Here is a 25,907-nt window from a genome sequence, read left to right on the forward strand (position 1 = left end):
GGCTGCTTCCCTACTCTGCTGACAGCTGAGCCTGGATGTCTGGTAATTAAAAGGTCTCCTTTGCTAGACCTGCAGCTGCCTTGAACTAAAGTTCTCCTGAGCCATGCTTGGTAGGAGCTTATGACTGGAATCCTGATGTAGGATTGGGATCAGTGTGTGGCTGACTGCTGGGAGCCCAGTCAGAGCCAGAAAACCCAATCACAGGCACCATGAGGTTACAGCAAGGCCTCTGCCATGGATGATGGACACAGCTCCTCCGACCACCTCTGTGCTTCCCTTTTCCCCCTTCTGGTCCCTTCCATGCGGGTTCCTAGCAATTGGAAGGAGCTGCTGGCAGGCAGGAGGGTTGATGTGACCACAGGATCAGGCACTCACCAGCCTGGCAGCCAAATCTGATCAGTGCAGGGGCTGAGTTTGGGCCTTGGCCCAAACTGAGCCTCCTTACAGGGAACAAAGGAAGCAATGGCACTGTGTGTATTACACAAGTGCTCCTGGAAGCTGGGATCACAGGGCAATGAACACTGCTTTTATCTTTTATCTGCCCATCTCTCCAAGAAGTGCTGCCTGCCTGTGTCAGAAACTGGATCTGGTGGCATAAAAAAGAGGGGTTTCAGATTCAAATTCTGCATCCCACAGCCCTTAACTGAAAGCAAGGGCTGTGTAAGGTGAAACACAGTGCTGGCTGCCTGCAGCTTTGCCACGGGGAGTTTGCAGTGGGTCTGGGGGAGCCCAGCAATGCTGAGCACTGGTGGGGGTGGATGTGTCCCCAAGGCAGGGGACATTTCTTACACCCCACAGGGCTCAACTTTTGCAATAGCCCTGCTGGGTGTTGAAGGATTGCATGGGAAAACAGCTGGTAAAAATAGGGAGTGTGCCCAAACTTCTTGCTTCCCTCCAAGGAAACACACCTAAAATACAGGAATGCCTGTGTCATCTATGAGTAGTGTAGAAGAAGCTGTAGAAATTTGTCTGAGGAGGGAGACACCAGTTCTTTAGGACGTGTGGATACATCTCATCAGGTCCCATGGGCTTGTGCACCTTCAGGTGCTTTAGATAGTCTTGAATCCGATCTTCTCCAGCAGGTGACTCTTCAGTGCCCCAGTCCCTACCTTTCCCTTCTGCAGCTCGGGCAGTGTGGCTGGAGCACATCCTGGTGGAGGCAATGGCAGTAAAGTCACTGAGCACCTCAGCCTTTGCCACGTCTCGAGTAATCACGTCATCCCTTTTCTTCCAGAGAGGGTCCTCATTTTTCCTAGTGTTCCTTTTATCACCCACACAGCTGCAGAAGCTTTTCTTCTTGTCCTTGATGTCCCTGGCCATGTTTAATTCTCTCAGAGCTTTATCTCCTCTAACCCGATGCCTGGCTGCTCGGACAACCTCTCTGTATTCCTGCCAGGCTTCAGCTCCTGCTTCCACCCTCCATAGGCCTCCTTTTAGTGTTAGAGTTTGTCCAAGAGCTCGTCTATCCACACAAGGCCTCCTGGAATATTTGTCCAATTTCTTGTCTCAGCCGAATCCATCCCCGCGTGTCTCCGCCCGATCCATCCCCGCGTGTCCCACCCGATCCATCCCCGCGTGTCCCAGCCCGATCCATCCCCGTGTATCCGACACCGATCCATCCCCACCCGTCCCGGCCCCGGGGCCACCGGCCGTTCCAGGGATCGGCTATTCGCCCTCCGGCCGGCAGGGGACGCGCGCGGCCGCCCCGGCCCCGGCGTCACTTCCGCCAGGAAGGCCGCGGCCGCGCGTGGCGGGGCGCAGGCGCGGGGCGCCGCCGCTCCGCGCATGCGCCGCGGCCGCCGACGGAGCGGGCGAGGACGGGACCGGGGAGGCGGCGGCGCTCGCGCTCCGACCCCGCCCCTCGCGGCCCGCGCGCGACCCCCGTCCCGCCGCGCGCCCCCCCCGCCGCCCCCGCGGCCTCCCCCGCGAGCCGGGGCGGGGAATGCGGCAGCCGCCGCCCCCCCCCGCCGCTGCGGGCCTGCCGCCCCCGCCGGCGGCGGGGGAGCGCCGGGGCTCCCGCTGAGCGCCGCCGGCCCTCCCGCGCGGCTCCCGGCCCGTCCGGCCCTCCCCGGCGGCACCATGCAGGCGCAGGCGCTGCTCTACGAGTTCTTCAGCGAGGAGAACGCGCCCAAGTGGCGGGGGCTGCTGGTGCCCGCCCTCAAGAAGGTGAGGGGCGGCCGGGTGCCCCCGCCCCGGGGGCCCGGCCGCGGGATCGGGCTGGGCGCCGGGCGGGCCGCGGGGCTCCCCGCGCTCCGGAAGCGGCTCCGGGGCTGCCGGGGGTCGGTCGGCGCCGTCCCGCAGCGCAGGCGGCTGCCTCGGTGGGTGCCCCGGCGCGGAGGGGCCCGGCAGCCGCCCCGGGGCGATGCTCTGACAGACGGAGCCGTGTAGATAAGAACCGTGTGATGGACGCGCCAGTCCTGTCCCCCCTCGGCCCGGAGGGACGCAAGTGGTGCTGCTGCGGGTTGCTGCTGGTCTCCCTTGGTGATACGACTGGGAATAGGGGGGGCATTGTTATGAGCAGCTCCTGAGAGAATTTTTGTTAATTAGTGTTCGTGTCTAATGGCTTTTAGTTAACCTTCTCGTAGTTTAAATACCTTTTTGCTGAGAAGGCTTAATCAGGACAAACTAGCAAGTCTTGCTCCCTCAGGACGGTGAGGCTTGTGCCTGTGGCATGGAAAGAATTTATTCGGAAGAGAGGAAAAAATTGTGAGGGCTCCTCTTCCATCCTGAACCCAGAAAGTAGAAGGCTTAAGAAAAAGGTTTTCTGACACTGTTACCTGAGCTGGCTTCAGATTGCAGAACTTCACATGGTTTAGTCCTGCACAGCAGCACTTTCTGAGTTACTGTCTAGTTACAGCGATTAACTGCAACTTTTGCCTGAAAGGCTCCTTCCATGGGCTGGTTGAGAGGTCTCAGGCGCTGCAGTTGTACCCATGCAGTATTTCTTCCTAATTTCCCCTTGCAGTGTATTGCCTCTCTTCTCTGGGCATGCTCTTTGAGGTCTCCAGCATTGTGTGGCTTTGTCCAGTTCTTGGAAGTCTTTTTGCTTGTCTCATCCGTAGCACGTGCTGTTAATTTCTTATCCCTGGATAGTTGCTTCCTTGAAACTTCAGCACTAACCACACTTGCGGTGCTTGTGAGCACTTGGACACCCATCCAACTGAAGCCTGCTTGGAAGGTGGAGCTACCCAAGGTCCCAGCCACAGAGAGCTAGTTCCTTTGGAGGATGGTTTACTCCATGGTGCAGCAAATGTTTGTCAGATTTGGAAGGAGTCTCAGTGCTGACAACTGGAATACACAGAGTGAGGATTCAAAGCAAGCAAGCATTAAAACTTTGGGATAACCTGTGACATCTGAAGTGCCAGATTTCTTCCTAGTGGACAAGCCATTTGTGAAGTCACCCTGCTTTAAAGATGCTTCCTGAAGGAGCTGGATGAATTCTGCAGTGGGAAAAGGAATTCTGCAATCTGAGGAGAAGGCCAATGAGGACAAGCTACAAAGGATGATGAGCTGGCCCTGCAAGGTACTGTTATCTTGATTTTGTCTGTTCTGTTTCTCTTTGTGGGTAGAGGGGTGACAGGAGGCAGGTGGAGTTAATTCTGAAGGCTTCACACTGAAACTTGTGACTGTCTGGCAGGTGTTGGCTCTTTTGACCTCAGCTTTTCATGAGATCACCACCTGTTTCTTACCTTCTCTCAGGCTGTTGCTACTTACTACTGCTGTTTTTGTAAAGATAGAAATAAAGGATCTGTCCAGATTGTCACTAGCTTTACTGAGGAGCCAAATACTTGAGTTACAGCAAAACTAAATGACAGACGAAAATTTTAAATTATTATCTTACTGTCTTTTTCATTAATGGACAAACCACATTGTGTATTTTCCTAATGTGACAGAGGTACAGATAGTTTTGAGTAGGGTGTTTTGCCCTGATAAAGGCCCCTAAAGTAGTGAACCTGTCACCCCTTGCCTTGAGGTGTTCAGTCCTCTGTCGTGGCTCACAAGGCAGGTGCAGCACTGCAGCATTGCAGTCAGTGACCCCTTGGGTAGCTCACCAAAGACCTGAGCTGCACCTACAGGCCAGCACGTGGGACTGGTAAAGTGGAGAGGGTGGCAGCAATTCCCGGTGGGGTCAAAGGGTAGGACTGTCCTGGAGGGCAGCTGGTGCCTTGTGACTTTGCTGAATTGCCAGAGCATTGCTGTCTCAGGAGAGTCAGATTTTTGGAAGCTCACGTATGTCCCTTTGTTGCTAGAGGAGAGCCTTTCCTTCACTTCTCCCTTAGCTCACCAGATGCTGACACTCATTCTCAGGTAGTGACAGCAGCTGAACTCCACCTGAAACCAGGTGCTTCTAGAGGCAGAACTGTGATGATTTCACAGCTGGAAATTAAACTTAACAGTTTGTGGAGACCTGTGTTGAATTAATAGGTCCATTGAGGAGAGTGGCATTTAAGTTAACGTTGTAAGAGCACATATACCAGGATGGAGTGTTTGCAGCTCTCAGGGAAAGCTGCCACACGTGGACTGAATCATTAAAATGCCATTGCCCTTTTGTAACTGTGAGCTGGCTTCTAATGCAGTGCTCAAACTACAGCCTCGGGATTGCTTTCTTAAAAAATGGGTGTTGTTGAATAATTGCAAATAGCTTTCTTTTCCCCAATGGATTATTTTGATTCTATTTTTTATCAAGCAGCAAGCCCAAGAATATAGAGTAAGAATAAATTTCTTCCTACATCAGGCAGTTCTTAGAGGAGACCATGCCTTGTGTTTCATTAGACATGAACCTTAGCAGTAGAGCTGCATTTGCTTTGAACAGCTGCATTTGCAAAGAGCAGCTCTTGTACCACTGAGATCTTAATGTAATCCCTTTTCTTCTGATTCTTCTTCAGATGCTGTCAAGATAGACTCCAGTGCACTCAATTAGGAAGAAAATGATGTCAACTGAGATTCTTCTCTGCCTGGTCACACTTATTTGAAGCTGCAAAAGAGGAGTGTTGCAGGGATCTTTGTTTGCTGGTGAAAGGCAATAATCGTGGTGATGAGGTACAAGAAAAGGAGGGAAGAAAGAAACAACAGATGTCTGAAATTGTAATTGCAAGGATGGACAGAAGGTGGGATGCTGGGAGATGCTGAAGATGAAGAATTCAAGACATTTGAAACACCAGAGGTCTTGGGTACCTGGAGACAGAGACACACAGCTTTTATTGCACCTTGGAAAACAGACTCAGGAATGACACCTGCCATGTGATGCCTCTTCCAGCACTGGTGTTCCTCTGCTGGTGAATTTGCACACTTTATTCTGGTCATAACCTTTTGGATAGTTTTTCTTGCACATCATTCTTTATGACTTTATCTCAAGGGTATAAGTTGTTCACGGAGCCGGAATTTCTCTGCACATGTATGATGCCCTTGTTCCTGATCCATTGGTTCAGTAGGAAGCATGTCATGCTTACTGATGGATACCTTAAGCCATTTGATCATGGAGAAAAACTAAAGAATGTTCTGCTCTTTGCATACCTCAAGTTGTTTTGAATCAGTTGAGTAATTAACCAGGGGTTCTGCTGGAATTTGTTGTGGTCAGAACAATTGGACTGGTGTGGCTTGGCAGCTGAAGGGATTTGCTTCCTCAGTTAAGGTTCCTGACAGCGTGCTTCCAGGGACTCCATGTGTTGTCTGGACCTCTCGTGGAGCAAGAGGCATGGGAAAAGCTGCTTCAGTCACTAGAGAGTTCTGTTAACAAAGATATTTCTACCTGATTTTTAATTACCTGGCTCTTTAAATTGGTGACGAACCAGTTGCCACTTGCTACTCAGAATGGGACTTCTTACTCTTAGCATTGCTTCAGAAAAGATGTTGAGCTTTCCTAATTTCTGGTCACTCTGGGTCATCTGTTCTTCTAATGGCTGTGGAGGATAAAACTAAGAACCTCCTACAGCTGAAGTCTTCACTGCATGACTTTTTTCACCTGCTTAGTGGAGCAGTGTAATACTGCTGCCCTTTTGAGACATCAGCAGAAATGTTAGCAAAAATCCGAGTCCTGCATCCTTGGTGAATTGTTGCTGAAGAGTGTCCAAGACATTTGTATTTGATTTAATTTCCTGTATTTTTAATTGATCAAGGTAACAAAACGTGGTCAGGGTTACCAAATATCAGCAGAGATGTACAAGAATAGAAGAAAAAGCTTTTTAAGGAGTGCTGACTCTATAAGAACACTCATCAATGCAAGGTATACATAAAGTACTTTGTCCTGGAGTGTTTAGTGGTAAGCTTGTCAGTGGTTTTTTTAGTCATTGAGGGAAAATAAAGAAAGAATGTGTTGAGTGAAAATGAGAGTTACAGCATTAGTGAAGACTTTCAAAGATGCTGAATTGAAGGAAATTCTTGCCAGAATGATCTCCTCTGTTGCCAAATTTGTTTCTATGATGGATTATGTCTACTAAAAATCCATTTCCAAAGGTTTAGAAAATTTTCAGTTTAGAAAACTACGTACAGTCAGTAAAGTGCCATCTTCTCTGATAATGCTTTGGAGGGTGGTTTGGCATTACAGAACTCCTTCCATGATCAGTATGATGTGGTAAATATGATGTTTTTTTCCCTTTAGACCCTTTTTTACAAGCCCTTCAGCTGCCACCAGGGCAGACTGGCAGCACAGCCCATGCTCAGCAGTGAAGTACAATTGTTCTTTAGCAGGAATTGTTTTTTGGTTATAATGTCACTTCTTGCAGTACAGGGGTAGTCTTGCCCAGTTATGAAAAAATTATCTGTAATCTGCAGTTGATGCTTCATTTTATTTCATTTTGTTACATAGCTTTAGAATTACTTCCTTTAGAATTCCTTTAGAATTGTTTACTTTTGTTATGCTGTTTTCTGAAGCTGCTGGAGCTTCTGCTGCTCCTGATGGACTCAGGTCTGATACTGTTTTTGGAAGCTGCAGGATTTGCCTGGTGTGTTCTATATTTAAAAGAGCACCTGTGAACCTGATTGTGTTGATTGTTAATGATGATTTGGGAGCATAAAGCTGGTGTTTATGTAGTGTGAAGCTGCTTTAAGAAGTTTCTGGAGCTAGGATTTTTCATCCTGAACTGAAATTTTTCAGCGAGCAACCTGTTATGCTTTTTCTCATGGCCACTGAGGAAGAAGTAACTGAAAACTGTTCCTGAGGATGTATCACTCAGATTGTTAAATTCACTGTGTCTTCCTTCCTTGTCTATTATCAAACAGCTCTTTCTGGTGCAGAACAAGCTGTTGAGTGTCACTCTGTGCTGGGGTTTGGGTCATCTTGTGACCAGCCTAGGAGTTGTTGTGCTGGACCTGTTGGGAGACCAAGCCTCTGTCTGACCCAAAGCTGTTAGATCTGCAGTCTTTGAAATGAAACGTTTCTCAGGGTTTAGTTTAAAGTTCCTACTGCTCCCCATGAGGCTTGTGGGAATGTTTATATTCTAATTTATTATGGAGAGTTTGAAAAAAAAATGGTTTGAGAAGACTTTATGTAGAATAAGCTGCTATGGGTTATTAAGTAAAGATCAGCTATATTTGTACTATACATTAATCACTTCCTTCTTTGTTGTTGATTTTGTTGGCTTTTTCTGCCAGTTTAGATTTATGGCTGCCTAATTTTTAAGGTCTTGCTGTTCCTAGTAGAAATCCTTTGCTTTTGTGGATTTTAAGGGAAGAGGACAAAAAAGGCAGGGGGGAAAAAAGCCGTGTTCATATTGTAGCATTTTCTTTAAGTGATATAATTATATTTTTTTTAAGCAGGCACTGTTTGTCTCTGCTGATGTTCTTAAGCAGATCCTGAAAAGCTTCTTCAAGAAATGCTGGCTCTGCTTATCTTTAAATAACGAAAACTCTGGCCATTTCTCTTTGGAGAATTAGGAAAGATTGAGAAGATTAGATATTCAAAAAGTGAATACATGAGTTGAGTGAAAACACCCATGGTGGCAGGGATTTGTAGCTGATGTAGGTTGTATTTGCCCTTTGGAATTTATGGGGTATTTTGAAGATTTGAAGCTTGTTTTAAAAGTTTTTAAACTGCTTTTTTAGTAATTTCCTTATCATAAGTATGTAGGAGGAAAGGGAACGGTTCTGTCATTATTTAAGGGAGAGGTTAAATGTTTAGATAAGAATCTGATCTAAACATCACAACACTTCAGAAGTTGTTAGTCTGTTTTTATCATGTGTTTTCCTAAGTGGGATTGAAGGATCTGGTGGGATTCTAGCCATACTCCCCCTTTTCAAGGGTGATAAGGCAGGGTGGCCCAGGTTTTTTAATTTAAAATCTGAGATGACTTTATGAGAAAGATGGAAAGCCCCTGGTAATTCGATCTTCTCTTTTTTTTGAAACTAATCATGTGATGGTTTATGCTAACAGATGTTCCCATTTCTTGTCTTCTTTTACTAAATCTTGCATCTTACCCAGTCTTGCATCATGTCTTAGATAATGGACTTGGGACTTGCACTGAGTACCCTCAAATAACACTCTGTCATTCTCAGTCTGAGCCTTTGGGTACTACAGTAGTGCAGATACTGAAATTACACATTTCTGTGATAACTGTGCACCAAACCATGCTGTACTTTTCCTTGTTAGTCTGGTTGTTTTCTTTTGTTCACTTGCATGACTTTGAACCCTAACTGGTACTGTCACGTAGCAATGAAGGTTATTTACCATCTACTTAATATAGATAAGCTGTGTTGGCAAGCCACTGGCAACTCATGATGTTTTCTTCTGCCAAGGTGGATGTTCTGTTAAAGTGGAGCTGGGCAGTGGCCTTTGGGAAGGATGTTGTCACTGTCCCCAGACAGAAATGCTTAGGGAAAATGAAACTTTTATCTCCTGAACTCGGAGTAGGTTATCATTGTTGACTCTGTTTTGGCTGACTGTGGATAGTGTTTCAGGTTATGGCCTGATGTGGTATTTTTGTTTGTTTGTTCTTATTCTTGTAGGCTGTGTGTTACAGACCAAAGGAGTTGTAATGAGGTGATTAAAGTCTGGTCTGTTTTCTAAGTAAAGGAGAAAATCTCTTCATCACTCCAGTTCATCATGCTCTGTATTTTTAGAGTGTTTTTGTTGCATTGACTTGGTAATTTAACACTTCTTGAAATACAAAGTGCTGGAGTATAATACAGGGACACTGTAACACAAATCTGTTCACTTCTGCTTTTAAAAAAGCACACATTAAAGGCAGCATCTTCCAGACAGCTCAGATCAGCTCTGCTCTTTAAGAGAACACTTTGGCAAGTCTGTAATTTCTGGTGTTAAGGTGTTCCAAGCTGGTACAGTATTTCAGATGTCAGTGTTTGAATTGTAAATAATGTTTGGGACTGCCTGGCATGCTGTTATTCATGTAGCTCCACAAACACACTCTAGCTGTGCATAGTGAAGTTCTTAGGAAAAGTGAAACTGTTGGCATAATCAAAATAGTTGTGTTAGCTAGTCAAATGGAGAGAAGTTCTTCTGTTCTATTTTTGCCAGACTGCTTTTAAGTTTAAAAAGCAGTGACTTCTGGAGGTGATTTTTAAGACCTGCTGAATAAGGGTGTGCAGTCTGCAAGAAGCCAAACGCGTGATCCAGCGCATTTGAATCCCAGCAGCAGTTAAGTGAGCACCAGGACTATGCCCAGACATGAAGCTTTCAGACTAATGAGTGCCTTAGCAGGCAGGTGGATTTCTGTTTGAGGCTGTTGTGTGTTTGAACTTCATAACATTTAGTTCTTGCTATAACTGCAAACAGGAATTAAGACTCAGGTGTGAAATTAAATAATTATGGCAGCATTATTTGAATATAGACATGGGTTTAACATTTGGATGAGGCAGATTGTTGGGTTTTGCTTCAGAGTTGTTAGGCTCTCATGTTAGTGATTGAGAGAACTGAAGGTATTTTGAGTTGTGTGCAGGGGAACAGTAAAATGATGAAATTGGGGCTTGACAGATGCATTGCGAAAGTCATCTGTCAGCTTGCTCTGGCATAATATTTGCCATCGGTGTGGAACTGAGATTAAACTGTCTGTTTAAGCTCTGAAGCACTGAGCTTTGTGTACCTGAAATTTGTGTACCTGGGTGGTTAAATCTGTGCTAATTTGTGAACTACAGAAGTGCAAAGGAAAATTATACCTCAAGTTTCAGAAGTTACATGACTGTCTGGAAAAAAAATGGAATGAGTATTTTCTTGACATTAAATACAATTTATAGTGATTTGAGTACATAAAGCATTTGAGATTTTTATTTCTGTCAGGTGCGAGGGTTTCACTTGGGTTTGTCTGATGGACCTTAACAGAGCTACATTATTGTATTTTTCTGGGCTGTTTGGCTTGGATTTTGTCATATTTTTTTTTCTGCAAGTAAAGCATGTGGTTTGGGGAAGAACAAAACTCAAATCTTGAATTCTTCTTTCCTTTAGGTTCAGGTGCAAGTCCATCCTAAGCTTTCCTCTACTGAAGATGCATTGCAGTATGTGGAGGAGTTAATTCTTCAGTTGTTAAATATGTTGTGTCAAGCTCAGCCAAGAAGTTTTCTGGATGTAGAGGTATAGAGAACACTTATTACAAATGTTATTGCAAATAATTTGAACTATTACATGAAAGCTGCTATATTAACCATTTCACAATGCAAAAAGGAAACCAGTAATTATGTATCTTTATGTAGCACAGCCTTCTGCATAAAGCCTACTGAGTTCCCTAATAGCTCATTTTCATATCAATTTAATTTTTTGTTAAATGCACAGCAAAACTGTCTGTGTGCTGTATTATTTTCAGTAGATGGTGAGTGTAAGTTTTGTGCAAAAAGCTGACTGGTTCCTTTCTAAAAACCTTTTTGTTTTCCCACTGATATTGTATGCAAACTACAGCTGCTTAGTCTGAGGCTCTGTGCTGCTTTTTCAGCATGGTAATTTAGGCTGATATATCCCCTGCTGTCCCAGAAATTAAAACAAAAACAGTTCAGTCACTTTTTCAGAAAGAGTTTAGGAACACTTCTTTCCTCTGTACAAAGACCTCATCTCTTACCATTGCCTCTTCAAAGATCTACAACCTCTGCTGCTCTGCAGAGCAGCTTGATGTTTAAGAAGAGAGGTTGAGCTGAAGAGTTTTTCCATCTGAGGAACAAATTAGTGAAGCTGTATCACTTAAATTTGTAGGACCATGAATACCTTGGTAGCACTTGGTGCTTAACTATGATTTAAAGATTTTGGTGCCAGGCTACAGAGTCTGTGTGCCTGTTGGTTTCCAGTGCTTGACACCAGGGCCCGTGCCAAGTGACTTCCTCACGTTCTGAAGAAAGTGGACTAATGGCAAATAAAACCTCACTCACAAAAAAACCTTAAAAATGTGGCTGTCTTAGAGCTCAAGATTGATGAATTTCATTCTTCCTCTTCCGTTTTGAGCACTGACACCTCCAGTGGTGTTCCAGTGTCCCCTTTAATGGCTGACTTGTTTTGCAACATCATTCTGGTCTGGCAGCTCAAGAGACGAGACCTTTGGGGAAGGTTGTTTAATGCTGTTTTAAACAACAATGACAAAAACCTTGACACAAAGTGTTGTATTATGAGTCTTATGGCTGTGAAGGCAGGAGAAATAAAAAGTAGAGAGACAATCAAGCAACCATCATTGCTGTTCGTGCACAGTGATGCTGTTTTTAATTATATGGTCAAACACATTCCTTTTTCCCCTGGGACACCTTCCTTGTTCAGTCAACACACTAGGAGTGTGAATTGGTATTAGATAGTGAGTCAGACTTTTTTTTGGTAGGACCTCGCTTTCCTTTTGCCAAAGTGTTGTGAAGGAATAAAAAAGCCTGCACGTTGGAAAGTTGGGTATTACCTTTAGAGAATAGTACTCTGTCACTTTTTTTTTGTTCGAAAAGTTTTGTTTGTGTACTTTTTCCTGTGCCAGCTCTCTGTAAGTGGTCATTAACTTCGTCTTCCTCATTTCATGGTTACTCAAACAGGAGCCATATTTACGTAAGTGAGCACTCACAACTGAAACAGTCAGTGGGAACTGTGGTCTGAAAAAACAAAATGTAAAATTATGTGAGAAAGTAAATTTCTGGCATCTGTGGATACTAGGGCTACCAAAAAGAATGGTGATGCTTTCAAACCTCCAGAGACCTGTGTGTGAGTTCCAGCAGGAGAGTTGTTCAGTGCATGGGAGTGTGCAGGTGTCCTGAGGCACTGCTGGAAGGAGTAAATAAACTGGGCCGTGTCTGGCCCACCTGTAGCCTGAAACTGGTTTAGAATATGTGGGTGCTGTTAGACATTTTCTTCTGCTCTTTTGTTCATTGTCATCATCAGGGCAGTTTGCATGTGTTCAGTCTGGACCATGTGCTGATCAGTAAAGGCAAAACAAAAAGCCTGTTATCATTTCATTCAGTGACCATCCTGTGCAGGGAATAAAGTGTCAGATATGTAGTCATGTGTTCAAAGATGAGGCATGGGCACAAGGAGAGCAAACTGTGCCTTCAGTTGCAGCTTAGTTCTTAAATTTTGAGCAGTAGATAATACTCTGAAACAGCCTTATGCACATGGTAAGCAGCATGTACCAAAATGATAACATTTACACATCTTGTATAAGTTTTTATAGTTGAAATACAAATATTAGCAACCATTTCTTTAAGTAATAGAAAGGAGTTTGATAACACAGTTACATTGCTGAGATTATTCAGATGGTGCATTTACTCCTTGGTCATGTTTTCTTGTCTTAAGGATCGTGTCCAAAAAAGTTTCCCCCATCCTATTGATAAGTGGGCAATAGCTGATGCCCAGTCTGCTATTGAGAAGAGGAAACGAAGGAATCCGTTGTCTCTTCCGGTAGAGAAAATCCATCCCTTATTAAAGGTAAGCAGTGATGGAGTCTTTGAATTCAGAATGCAGTTAGAGGTCAACCTCTTGGTTTCATGTCATGGCTGTGTGCTGCCTGAACTGTGAACTAAAAGAATTTAGAATATCTGTGTTTGTTGTGTAGTTCTAAGTGCTCCAGTTAATGGAATATATTTATTTCTGAGTTAAAAATCACTCAATTCTCTCTTGGACAAACAAGGCCAAGAACGCATTGCATAAGTTTGATTTTTTTGTGTTTCCTTTTCCATGACTAAGAAAACACTCAAGAAACTCGTGGAAATAGCCCTAAATGTTTAAATTAGGTTTTTGGGACAGTTAGTTGGCTCTTGGCACTTCCACATTTAATAGAACAGCATCTCCAATATGACTGTTTCTTCTCGAGGCCTAAACACTCCTGTAGGCACACACAGCCTCTTTCTATTCCTAAAATAGGCTGTGGGTATGTGGTGAAGCTTTACTGAGCAGGGTTTTAAGCTTACTGACTGGTTTGAGTTGTAATCTACAATGTCTGTTTCATCAATGGAGTAACAGTGGAATGCTTTTTTGTTTTCTTTTTTTCTTTTTTTCCTTTTCAGGAAGTTCTAGGCTACAAAATTGACCACCAAGTGTCTGTTTACATAGTAGCAGTATTAGAATACATTTCTGCAGACATCTTAAAACTGGTTGGGAATTATGTGCGGAATATAAGACATTATGAGATTACAAAACAAGATATTAAAGTAGCAATGTGTGCTGATAAGGTAAGCACAACTCTGGTTTGTCAAGTTAACAAACAACTAAATCTATAGGTAATTTTGAGTGGACAATGTCTTTTTCTTAGTGAGTACATGGAATATTATATCTTCTAAGAAGAAATTAGTGTCATAAAATATGGTTCCAGTAATGGAACAAAACTACCAGAAAGCTAATTGAGCTTATGAAGCTCTTGCTTGTGCTTGTTAAATCTCTCTTTCTCTTGATTGTACCTGCCCAATGTCAGCAGCATGTGAATACTTTAAAAATTACTGTAAAGCAGCACTAACTTTAGACTGTACTTCACATAAAAAGTAGTGTTTCAGTGGGTAAAACAAAACCCCCATCTCATTAGCATCTCAGCTCAATTTTCCTTGTAGTGAGACATGGGCCTGGTGAATACAGCCTAGAATCTCCTAGCAATGTGCTAGAACTCTGTCTGTGAAGGAAAGTTAGAAATGGTGGGGTCTCCTTGAATACTTGGATTATTCCATGTGATTTCCTACAGCAGTGATGCTGTAATGTCCCCTTCCCCAGAATTAGTTAGGATTCTCATTTTAACCCAAGTTCTGTGTACAGTCGCTGACTCTGAAACGTGAATCACCTTCTGTTCTTAGAGCTTCAGAAGTTGGGCTTCATGCAAAATGTCCTGCATTTTTCTGCTTGTAGAGAGTCATTGTAATGAGTCCTGGCTCACACCCCACATTTGGAGGAAGTGTTCAGTGATCCACTTTTCTTGAGAAGTTTACATTACTGATTGCTTGGTAAATCTTGCTTGGGTATGAATTGGCACCTCTGGTAGTCAGTCTTTAGAGTTCCTGTTGTGTGTGTATTCTGCAACAGGACTGGTTTCTGAAGCTGCTGCCCTTCCTCAAGGGTTCATTTTAACAAGAGAGCTCAGCAGTTAAGGACAGAAACTGGGCCATGTGCAGCCTGTGGACAGGCCAGTGTTCACTGCAGATAGGTCACAGGGTTCTGAGCATGATCATGTGTGAGTTCCTGGTGAAGCTAAAGCTGAAAAGCCAAAATACACACAACTTTTAACTTCAGAGAATATCTTCAGAAACTTAGGTTGCGTACTGCTGATTCAGAGCAATAGAACACAGCTAAATGCTAATTGGTTTTGTGTACTTCACCTTTTAAAATTGTAATTGATTTTAGGACCATGTTCTTGGAGAGATGCCTGGATTGGTCTGAGTGACTGGGAGTCTTCAGAAATTGCCACTGCAAATAATGACTTGCAAATTCATAGCAATGGATGTTGGTTTTGTAATGCTCACCTGATTGCAGTGATAATACATCAATCTTATTCCTCATCAGTCTGATTTCATGTGAATAATAGGCTGTATTTATTGGTAACTCAGTAGTCAATCTCGAGAAGGTTCTCATTTTGCAGATTTCCCTCTCTTTGCTGCCTAGGTATTAATGGATATGTTCCATCAAGATGTAGAAGATTTAAGTGCACTAACTTTATCTGATGAAGAACCCTCCACCTCAGGGGAGCAAACCTATTATGACCTAGTGAAGTCATTTATGGCAGAAGTTCGACAGTATATAAGGGAACTGAATCTCATTATCAGAGTTTTTAGAGAGCCATATGCCTCCAACTCCAAACTGTTTTCATCTCATGTAAGTATTGTCCAAACCACAAACACAAAAGGCACCTCCTATCATATCTATAAATACAGGTGGATACTTCCCAAACTTAACTTGTTGAGTCTAATGTATCAGTAGTAGAAAAAGCACTTTTCTTGAGTTCTGATATGGAAATAGTAAAAGAGCACTTGCAGGTTTTGTAGGACTGTGGAAGAAACCTTCCCATTTACTTATGTTCACTTACAGGCCTGTAATTTTGATATCTGTCACTGCTCTTTGTCATGTTTCAATAATGTACATTTGATATATTTTTATATATTCATTATTTTTCAAATACATTTTATGATTTTACATAAATCACAGAAAAAATGTATTATAAAATTACTGTAAAATCTTGTTCTATTTAAGGAAGTTCTTGACTTTCACATCAGAACAGAGTAGCTTTGCATGTTTGACTTTTGTCTTGTTTTGTTGCAGGATGTGGAAAATATATTTAGTCGTATATCAGACATCCATGAACTTAGTGTGAAGTTACTGGGTCATATAGAGGACACTGTTGAAATGACAGATGAAGGTAGTCCTCACCCACTAGTAGGCAGCTGTTTTGAAGATATGGCAGAGGTAAGAGAATGGTGGTGTGGGTTTTGGTGGGTTTTATTGCTATTCATATTTTATTACTTGCAATTAGATCTCTGTTCCAGCTGTCTTTCTTCAGTTTCAGATCTCTTCTTCCAACCCCACTGTGATGAAGGGACTGTCCATTTTTTAAAGTGCTCTTATCTTTTTTAGTCTCTAAATCTCAGTTTGTAGAGTGGCTGTTTAAAGTTCAGAGAGTGGAGGTGAAAAAAACTCAACACTGATGAGGAGGTTTCTGTAAAACTAGAAGCTGGTCAGCCTCTTCTTAGTGCCTGAGAAGATCAGCACATCTTCCTGGACTTCACATCCAGCCATGTGAAGGACTAGAAGGTGGTTGGCAGAAGCCAGCACAGATTTCCAAAGGACAAACTGTAGCTCTCCAGCTGACTGTTTTCAGTGATGGCTGTGTCCATGGACAAAGGGAAGAGCAGTTATTATCTCTTATCTGAACTAAACAGGGCCTTCAGCACAGTCTGTCATAGCATGGGGGAGATGCAGCCTAGCTGGTTGGATTGTAGAACGTGGGCAGTTGGCTGAGCTGTCAGGTTTTTAAAGGATTGTTATCAGCAGCACAAAGGTCACCAGCATTCCTCAGGGTTTGATACTGTTTAATGTCTGTATTGGTGTTGTGGGAGGAGGTCTGCCTCATCTAGTTGGTAGGTGCTGGCAAATTGTGAGGAGACACACAGAAGGACAGAGCTGCTGCTTGTGGGACCTGACAGGCTGGAGAAATGGACCTATGGGAGCCTCCTAGGGCTGAGTAAAGGCAAACATGAAATTCTGCATCTGGGAACAAATAACCCCATGCAATGTCTCAGCTGAGGAGCAGCACTGCTTGCCAGGGCTGGGAGATCCTTGGAGATGGTTGTGAAGGCTAACTAGCTCCTGGGTTGTATTAGGGAATGTGTCACTGGCAGTTCTGTGTAGAACTTGAGACCAAATCTGGTGTACTGTGTCTGGTTCTGGGCTTTCAGGATAGGCAAGATAGACTTGTAGTGAAGGTTGCCATGATGATTAAGGAGTTGAGGCCCAGGATGCAGAAAGAGGGTTGAGACTGCTGGGTTTGTTGATTCTTGAGAAGGCTGAAGCAGGAGATCTTATTGCTGTCTTTAGTTCCCTGAAGGGAAGGTGTGAGGATGGCCAAGGCAGATTCTTCTCAGTTGTGAACTGAGAGATGAGTGAGAGAACATGAAAATGGCAAAAAGTTTAATCCTGATTAGATACTGGGGGGAGAGGGGGACATTTGCAATGAGAACAATTGAACATTGGGATAGGCTGCCCAGAGAGGTTTTGGTGCCTCTGTTCTTAGAATTAGAACTCAACAGGATGAGAGACCCTGAGCATTCTCAAGCCAGCTTGAATGATGGATCTGTCTTTGGCCCTGAGGTGGGCACTGCTTTGAGCAAAGAACTGGACCAGTTGACTTGCAGAAATCTCTTTTAGGCTGAATTAATCCATGAGTCTGTGCACGTAAAAGTATGGATTCTTCTCTATAGGTGTTTTGGGAAAAGTGTGCAGAAAAGTCTCTCATATGTAGTATATGTATTTTCTATAAGAAATATGAAGTTTAGCTGTTAAATCAGTTTTGTAAACTGATGGCATGCCCACCCATGGCAGAGGGGTTGGAACTAGGAGATCTTTAAGGTCCCTTCCAACCCAAGCCATTCTGGGATTCTGTGATTGTAAAGTTATTCTGTGTCTCTTTTTAGGAACTAGCATTTGATCCATATGAATCATATGCACAAGATATTTTACGACCCGGGTTTCATGATCATTTTCTAAGTCAATTATCAAAGCCAGGAGCAGCATTTTATTTACAGGTAACTTGCCTTTAAATAAAGCATGTTGTTGATATTACTGTGTTAATTACATTGTCTTATTGCTTCAGTACATGTATTGTTTTAAGACTGAAACTTATTTTGTTTCTAGTCAATAGGTGAAGGCTTTAAAGAAGCTGTTCAGTATGTTCTACCCCGGCTCCTCCTCGCCCCTGTTTACCACTGTCTTCATTATTTTGAACTGCTAAAAGTAAGAATATTGTGTAAATCTGATGTGTTTGGGGATTTTGGGGTTTTTTTCATGGTTCTCAGTGTTAGGTGAGAGCTTTGGATGCTCAGTTAATTGTAAAATATTTTACTAGAATGTGAATAATAAAAGTGCTGTGTTGAGAGAAAAGCAGGCTGTGTGCTCTGCAGGTGGATGCTAGAATTAACTGAATATCAGCTGATAATTATTTCTGTTAAATTATCTATCAGTCTAGAAAGCAGTAGAGATCTACACACTCATATTCTTGGAATGACTTTCAACAGTGCTAGGAGGTGATGGCACATGGCTGTATTACAGAAAATGTCAAGCTGTTACTTTGTAAATTTGAAATCACAGCAAGATTCCCCTTCAGACTTCATTTTATTTTAATAAAAGCTTCAGTGTTCTTGCAGTGCACTTCCCACAGGATTGTAAAGGTGATATCTTTCCTTCAAAGGGAAGGCTTGGTTAATATTTATACTTGGGCTATTTGTAATTAGACCTTGCATTGATAGGGTAGCAATAACATACACATATAATAGCTGCAGAATGTTACTCTGGGTCACTTAACAGTATTGCATAATGATCCTTAAGGACTGTAAAGCATTTTGAGGAAAATATTCCCATAGGAGCTTCTTTTGGGCTTAATGGAAATTCATAAGCTATACAGTGTTCCAAAGAAGTATTTATGAAAATTTGGATCAGAAGTAAACAAAAAAACTAGCAAACAAAAAACCAAAACAATTTTAAGAAATGTGTTGTGTTTCCTTGAATGTTTGGTTGGTTGTCTTTGGATAAGCCAGTAGTTCATCTTTGAGCATAAGTGTCTACAGTTGTAACTTCATTTTTAGTGATTTAGATCTACATGTACACCTTTGGCACGTAGTATGTCTTGTATAACATGCTTTTTGAAAAACTTTGGGATGTGTGCCTGATCTGTTTGTCTCATTCATGGGTTTGGTCTGACTTCAGACATCTTTAAAATACGAAGCATTTCCTTTCATGGCAGTCCATTGGAAGTGAGGTTTGACACAGCTTGTTTGCATTTTGTACAGTAAAGACCTGCACAGACATAAGGTGTCTCTGCTCACACTGTTACCTCACAGTCTCAAAATGCAGTACTGAGGGCTTTGCATACTTCATGTGAACATGGCACTGTATTACCTAATGGACAAAGCATTAGGGCTGTCTGACACCCAGCCATCCTGCTTTGCTTCTTGCCACTGGCAATTTTAGGGTGGAAAGGAGAGCATGTGTGCCTATGGAGCAGGGAGCAGCCTGTGTTTGCCTTTTCTAGGGCAGGCTGGAGTCTAAGCTGACCCCTCTCCTCCAAAGTTTATCAATCTTTTTGCAACTCATGACCTCTGCTTCGGGAAAAATTCTTCTTTTCATACCCGTGCTCTACACACGAACACACAGTGCTCCTCTAGCCTGTGTCAGTCTGATATTGTTGTGCTGGATTTTATTCTGTATCTGATAATAAGCTCCCAGGTTTTCTTCCCACGGTGTTGCACATGTCACGTTTTAGTTGGACACCTGTCACTGTGGTCTGTCAGCACACACATGTCATGTACACAGAATAGGCAGTGAGGGATAATAGGAGCACATGAAGAGAGAGGTGTCATCTCTGGTGGCAGCATCTTCAGCTGTCAATGAGTACATCAATGTGCAATTCAGTATGAATCCCTGCCTCAAATAATCTATGCTAGCAGTTGCATTTTCTTCCTTATATCTGGAATCTTTGAACAGAATCCAGCTTGATTTTTATCTGCCACAGAAGGATATTTGTGCAATTATATCATCCTGACAGTTCCACTGATACAAGGTATTGAATTCTCTTGTGTGGTGAGAGGCCTGAGTTAGTGATTGCAAGCATGTCTATGAATAATCAAGTTTAAAATGCTATGAAAATGGACCTCTGGTTATGAAGAGACAAAATGTTGGCAAAGTAGCAGGTGGGAAAAAAATTTGATTTCTCTTGAATATAGATATACGTAAGGATAGAGAGGTTAGCATTTATCTTTGAGCTGTGTTGTATAATGTTGCATATTTTGAAGTAATCTATTTTAAATGCATTTCAGTTACCTTCTAACTATCCACACTACAAAAAAAAAGTAAATTTCTGTTCACTAAAGGTTATCCTATTTAGAAACTAAAGCCTTCCTGAAGTTGGACAGGGTACCAGGAATGCACAAATGCATGTTCTATTTTTAGCTGAATCTTCTTGCTGTTACATTGTTGGGTAATTACCATTGGACTAAGGGCTGTGTTTTCCTTCAACCAACCTGAAAGTCCTCAAACTTTATATAGGAACTATGTAAAATAGCAGCTTTGTGTGAAACTGCACTTTTTTGCAGGTGTTCAGCTAATAAATGAGCTTTCCTAAATCATAGAATCATTATTATGATATTTAGTAATTGAAGAATGGGTTTTTCAAGACCTTTGAATTGAATTGGGCACTGTTTCAAATGCTACACATTTGTATGCATGTATGATACTCTTTCATTGGGTGAACAGATTATTTTAAAGTTCTTTCTTTTCCAGGTAGAAATGCTGCAAAGCATATATAAACTTTGTTTATATAAAACAATATATTTTGGGCAACAAGAGAACTTGGTAGGGATTTTGTGTGGTTGGGATTTTTTTAAGCCAAGTGCAGACTTGAGTCCCATGACTTAGGAATGGTAACTATCATCTCTTTGCTAATATATTTTAATATTTTAAATTAATGCTAATATTTTAAAATATTTATATTTTAATTGGAATTCTATCTATAGTATACTAAAAATCTAAAAGATTTTTTATACTAAAAGAAAGGATACTTTCATTTCACAGCAGCATCTATTATGGTTGTTTTTTTTTTTTCAAACTTTGTTCTTAGATGATGAGTAACTTTTCAAGTTTTACTGACTGGCAATTCAGCTCAAGTAAAATACTCCTCAGTTGAACCTTTTTGTCTTCCTCTTCCACCATGCTAATGGTAAAAATAATTTTGGTTTGGCAAGGTCTTTCAAGATGATAACCTCTCCCTTTCCCAACCTGTTGGTATTAAATTTGTTACATGTTGCTGAAGAAGGCACAGGGTAGTACAGTGTTAGTTTAGGACTAGGGGATTTCGAGTTTGATCCTCTGAGTTTCTTGCTGTGTGTTTTATTGGGCAGCACATCCGAAAGTGTTTTGAGCTTTGACTTCACTTTGATTCTCAGCCTTGTTTCACCAGTGTCCTGTTCCAGAGTGTAACAAATCGAGTGAATTCGGTTTGGAGTGCCATCTGTAAGTGGTGTAACCCAGCCCAGGGTGGAGAATCAAAGTCTTAATTAGTTGAACTTTGTCAGTCTGCTAAGGTTTTACAATATCTGCAATTACAGATCATTGTCTCACAACACTGTCTGGACTGCTTGTCTTCAGTAAGAGCACTGTGGTTAGCAGGTTCTGTTGCTTTAGTCAATTTGCAAAGTATCCCTTAATTACTGTTAAAACCAGTAAATCATGGACTTGAAAGCTGTCAATTATTTCTAGAATGTATTCACTTAATATCAGCACAAGATTTTACTTCCTGAAATCACTTTTTCTTCAGTGCTTCTTTCCAAGGACAGCAACTTGTATGCACAGTACCATTTGAAATAAATAAAAAGCAGAAGTATTAAAGTTTTCCGTCTCTCTGTGTATATAGCTGCAGATGTGGATGACTTATTACATCCACTGGAGATAATGTGTAGTTCTGGGTCTCTGTGACAGATGGAGGTCTATGTGTTAAATAAAGAAAGTGTAGCTTGACGAAACTGTTGCTAATGTGTGATAAGGACTACCCAGTGTATTTGGGTGTTTTTTAGGAGAAAAAGCTGGGGTGATGTAAAATTTGGACTGAAGTCTAAGAAGAGGTTTCCTAGAATGTGACAGTAGGTAAAAAATTTAGGAAACTTCATATTGTTAAGCTAAGAAGACTTGTGTTACAACTGGAATGTTGTAAAGGTACAGGAGTTGTGTCATGTGGTAGAAGCCAGAGTTGATTACAGCCAGGTAAAATGAGGAAATGAGATTCTGTATTTACTTCTTGCTTGTGGGGTTTCATTGACAGTATTTCTATTTCTTTTCTCCTTTAAGTGGTAGTGAGTTTATGGCTTAAGTCAGTTATGGGTTCATCAGCCAAAAGGGAGAAGTTGAAAGGGGAAAAAAAAACTTTGTCACACATTTGTGGGTGTGTGTGCGCTTTTCCCAGAAATTTGGCTATTGTTAATTGAATTAATTGGTCCTTAATTTTCTTTCTAGCTGTGGCACTCATTGATGTGTTTCCTGTGTATGCATCAGATGAATCTATGCAAACTTCACACCCATGAAGTGACATGGGTGTCACTTCATTTGTCAGTGATTTATGTCATCTGTTGTGGAGGTGTAATGGGGCTGCATATTTTGCTTCGTAGGGTTTTTTCCTTACACACAGGATGTATCTGAGATTTTGAGAAGCAGATGTCTCTTTCCAAGAAATTTTCTAATAATTTCTAATACTCTTCTTTCCTTCCTAAATAGGTACCTCTGAGAATATTTTTTTCTATTATCCCTCTAAAATTGCTTTTCTGCAAAAACTGGATAAAATATAACAAAAGTGAGCATAAAATATTCCTTGTGACCCTTTGCCTTCCAGTCCCCAGTGGCACTTGAGCTGTGTCAGTCAATCCTGCTGGCCCTGTAACAGCAAAGGCTGTACTTTGATCCCTTGAGGCAGGAGTAGGATGTCACACTTCTTTGGGAAGTCAAATGAAGCACGTCCTGAACTCCAGACTTGCGACTTCACTTGCGTGTTTAACCGTAGGGTTCCAAAGTCCTGTTTTCTAATCAATTTTCCAGAGCCACCTGCATGGCAAATGCTCTGTAGTCCTGTGGGAGTTAGAAGAGCTCTGTTAACTGATTTGTTCCCACTTTTCAGGGGCTGCTGTTAGTGATGGTAGAGAGCACTTCAACTTCCATGGCAGCAGCCTGTGCTGAACACCCAAGGCCAAACTCCCATGAAAATGGATGGGTGTTACAGGAATTTGCACAAATTTTGATTCTTTTTTTCCCTGCTAAATAAAAATTTTGACAAAATCCATTGAGGACTGAATGTTAAGAAGCTTATTTTAGCTGGGATTTTCAACTCCTAGTTTTTGTGACTATGGCAGTCATGATACAGTCTCTGATACTGTTGCATAATCTTTTCAAAACTGTAGTGTATTTCCCTGTCCTCTTCTCCTGCACCTTGTGTACAAATGCAGATCCTTGGAAAGAGGTAGTGCAGTGGTTGACACTTTCATATGCTTGCATCACTTCACTGGAAATACTTCTGGATATGGAGCTATGGATTTAGTCCCACTGTCAGCTTTCTTTGTTTCTCTTATAACAGTGGAGGTTTATGTTTTCTGTCAATACTTTGAGATATTCAATGGAAACTGATGGAAATACAAAGGAAATAACACACACAAGTGGAACAACAAACACCATTTGTGGTTTGTTCTTGTCACTGCTGGTTGTTCATTTCACCTGCTGGTTTTATTACTTAACACCAGGGTTCCTCTTAAAATCAACAGGGTTCTACCCTTGCTTCTCAGAATGATCTCTGAAATTGTGCATTCATCTTACATAGCATCGAAATACTCATACATTTCTGTTCAAAAATACATACATTTCTGTCCAAACAGAGAGGTGTCATCCAGTTTTGCTTACAGCCTTGCAAAATTTTCTGGCAAAGATCGGACTTGAATTGTTTTGAAGCAGAAAAAGTGGATTTTAATCCACTTTGGAATTACAAAAAAGAAAGGGAAGATGTTTTCAAATTGCATTGTCTTTACTTTGATGGAAAATTTGGGGGAAGAAGATGGAAGACCTCAATTACAAGTGTGGTAGCACGTAGGTAAATATTCTGTGATATTTCAAATACTGATCTAACTAAATGTTATGAACTAAATTATGAGTTTTAAATTTCTAATGTATTCTGCAGGTCTGCTAATAGTGATGAGACAAACCAAAGTGACAGTAAGAGAGAAGAGAGTTTCAGAGCATGAAGGCTCTGGAAGGATCTGTGTGAACTTGTACATTTGTTGCAGAAAGGTAATGATGCTGCTGTGGAGGAGACATCAGCACATGCAAAAAAAAAAAAACAAACCCCATATTTCTGAAAAATGCAGAGCAAATGGGTTTTCTGTACTTTGAGAAGTCAAGGCCTCCTATAGGCAAAGTAGCCATTCCCAGTAATGGAATGTAAAATGCATAAATGGCTGCTAGTAGCCCACAAAAAGTCTGAATGTTTAGGAAATAGTTTCATGAAAACCTCAGAGAAGACATTTGAAAAAAAGCTTTGCTTTTCTATTCCTTCCTTGGTGAAGGAGATGCTGAGTGTGTAACCTAACATTGATTGCATACTTGAATCCCTTCCCAGCTGCAGAAACTGAGAGCAAACTTGCACCTCTTCCTGCTGAGGAGACACCAGGTAAAACACTTTAGCAGGTTCTGTAGCCCTGGAGGAAATGTGGAATATGGTCTTCTGACAGGCTGTACCCCTTTATGGGAATGCTAATGGCAAATTGGCCACATAAGAAACCTTTTGATCTGTTGAATTGGTGAAACATCAGCTGACAGACTTGTGTAGTATGCTGTTCTCAATGGGTCTTCCTGACTTCTCCTCAGTGTCCATCCTAATTTTCAAAATTGCACTTCAGAGTAATGTAATTCAATTCTGAAACATAATTATTTTAATTTCACACATACACACACACCCCTTCCGAAATAAGAACGTTCACATTGGGTAATCAAAGTAACAATTCCTTAAATTCACATGTTTCTTTAGCCCAAATGTTTTGACGTTTTTTGGGCTCGGATGACTTTTGATGTACTTGAATTTTCAACATATATTTAGGACCTATTTTAAGTCACATAGTAAAGAGGTGAAGGAACAAGGAATCTTGTACTACAAGTTTAAATGCTTTTTGTTTTCCTCTGTTTTGATGCTTTACTTGTCCAGTATGCTTCCCAATGGGTTGATCATATTTTATATTGTGAGTTAAACATAACATGAAATAAAAGACGAGGGCCTTTTAGCATCTGTGTCTTCTAAAATGTACTTCCAAGAGAATTCTGAAGGCTTTTTGTAACTAATTATCTGATATCTGGGGTTTGATATTTGTCATGTGCTATTTTATGTAGCTTTTAAAAATTAAACTGAGAAGACATAATTAAACTTTGAGTGGAGAAAAGGTTTTTATCATTGCTTCAGTAAGATACTAAGTTCTGTTCCACTGTCAATGCAACTGACACTCCTGCTCTAATGTAGATCTAAATAAACAGATAACTGTATGACTATTTTTACTGCTCTGTGCTCGAGATTGTCTGAGGTTATATGAGAACAAAATGACTTTTCAAATTTCAGTGTATTGAAGCTATGTATGTATGTTCAGGAATATGGCATGTGGAGTTTCCTTCAAGGTTCAAGTGTGAGTTGCTTTTTAGTCTGCTAGCATTTTCCAGAAGTGCATGGTATTCCCTGCAGTTCTCCCCATTTACTGTCCCATATGATTTCCTGATGCTTTCTAAAAATGTAAAGCTTCTAGATATGAGAACACTTTCTTTTGCCCCCAGTACACTGCTGCTTTGGACTGAGTTTTTTGGTTTTTTTAGGAATTACAAAAAGTCAGAGAGTTGAGCCACCTTCCAGGATTGGTTTGTGGCTAAGTGCCAGCAGACCTGCCTGCCTTGCTCAGAGAAGAAACCCTGTTGGTTTTTATTGTTGATTACAAAATAGCTCTGTCTTCTGTGTATTGAAGCTGTGGTCTTGATTCCCAGAGGAGTTGGGGAACTTGCAGTTCACAAATTTCAGTGGTTAATCTTCTGGGAAGAAGACAGAAGTCTAGGTTGTGATGCAAACCCTAAAGTTCAAGAAGACTTCCTGTCTGCCATGACACCTGCTGCTATGGTTCTCCTCTGTATTTTCTATCACTGTATTTCCAGAGAGATACTTCTCTAACAGTGTAAGAGGTTAACTGCCACAGTCTAATTGTGCACTGCATGAGAAGGATTTATTTTCTATCTCTTTGGAATTTATAAATATGTAATCCCCGTGGTATGC

General features: G+C 41.7%; 1 protein-coding gene across 1 annotated transcript in view; it reads left to right on the forward strand.

The window, feature by feature from the left end:
- Positions 1–1,816: 1,816 nt before the first annotated feature.
- The window catches only part of SOS1 (SOS Ras/Rac guanine nucleotide exchange factor 1), a 43,304-nt gene continuing 19,213 nt past the window's right edge, over positions 1,817–25,907 (forward strand). Inside the window, exons 1-8 of the mRNA XM_071423719.1 lie at positions 1,817–2,166; positions 10,394–10,519; positions 12,692–12,823; positions 13,402–13,566; positions 14,978–15,187; positions 15,632–15,775; positions 17,500–17,610; positions 17,720–17,818. Coding sequence (XP_071279820.1) covers positions 2,080–2,166; positions 10,394–10,519; positions 12,692–12,823; positions 13,402–13,566; positions 14,978–15,187; positions 15,632–15,775; positions 17,500–17,610; positions 17,720–17,818 — 1,074 coding nt within the window. The 5' untranslated portion in view covers positions 1,817–2,079. The remainder of the gene's footprint in view (positions 2,167–10,393; positions 10,520–12,691; positions 12,824–13,401; positions 13,567–14,977; positions 15,188–15,631; positions 15,776–17,499; positions 17,611–17,719; positions 17,819–25,907) is intronic.

Source organism: Agelaius tricolor, unplaced genomic scaffold (genome assembly GCF_023055355.1).
Source record: "Agelaius tricolor isolate 1412-34295 unplaced genomic scaffold, bAgeTri1.0.p SCAF_1, whole genome shotgun sequence".
Taxonomy (NCBI): domain Eukaryota; kingdom Metazoa; phylum Chordata; class Aves; order Passeriformes; family Icteridae; genus Agelaius; species Agelaius tricolor.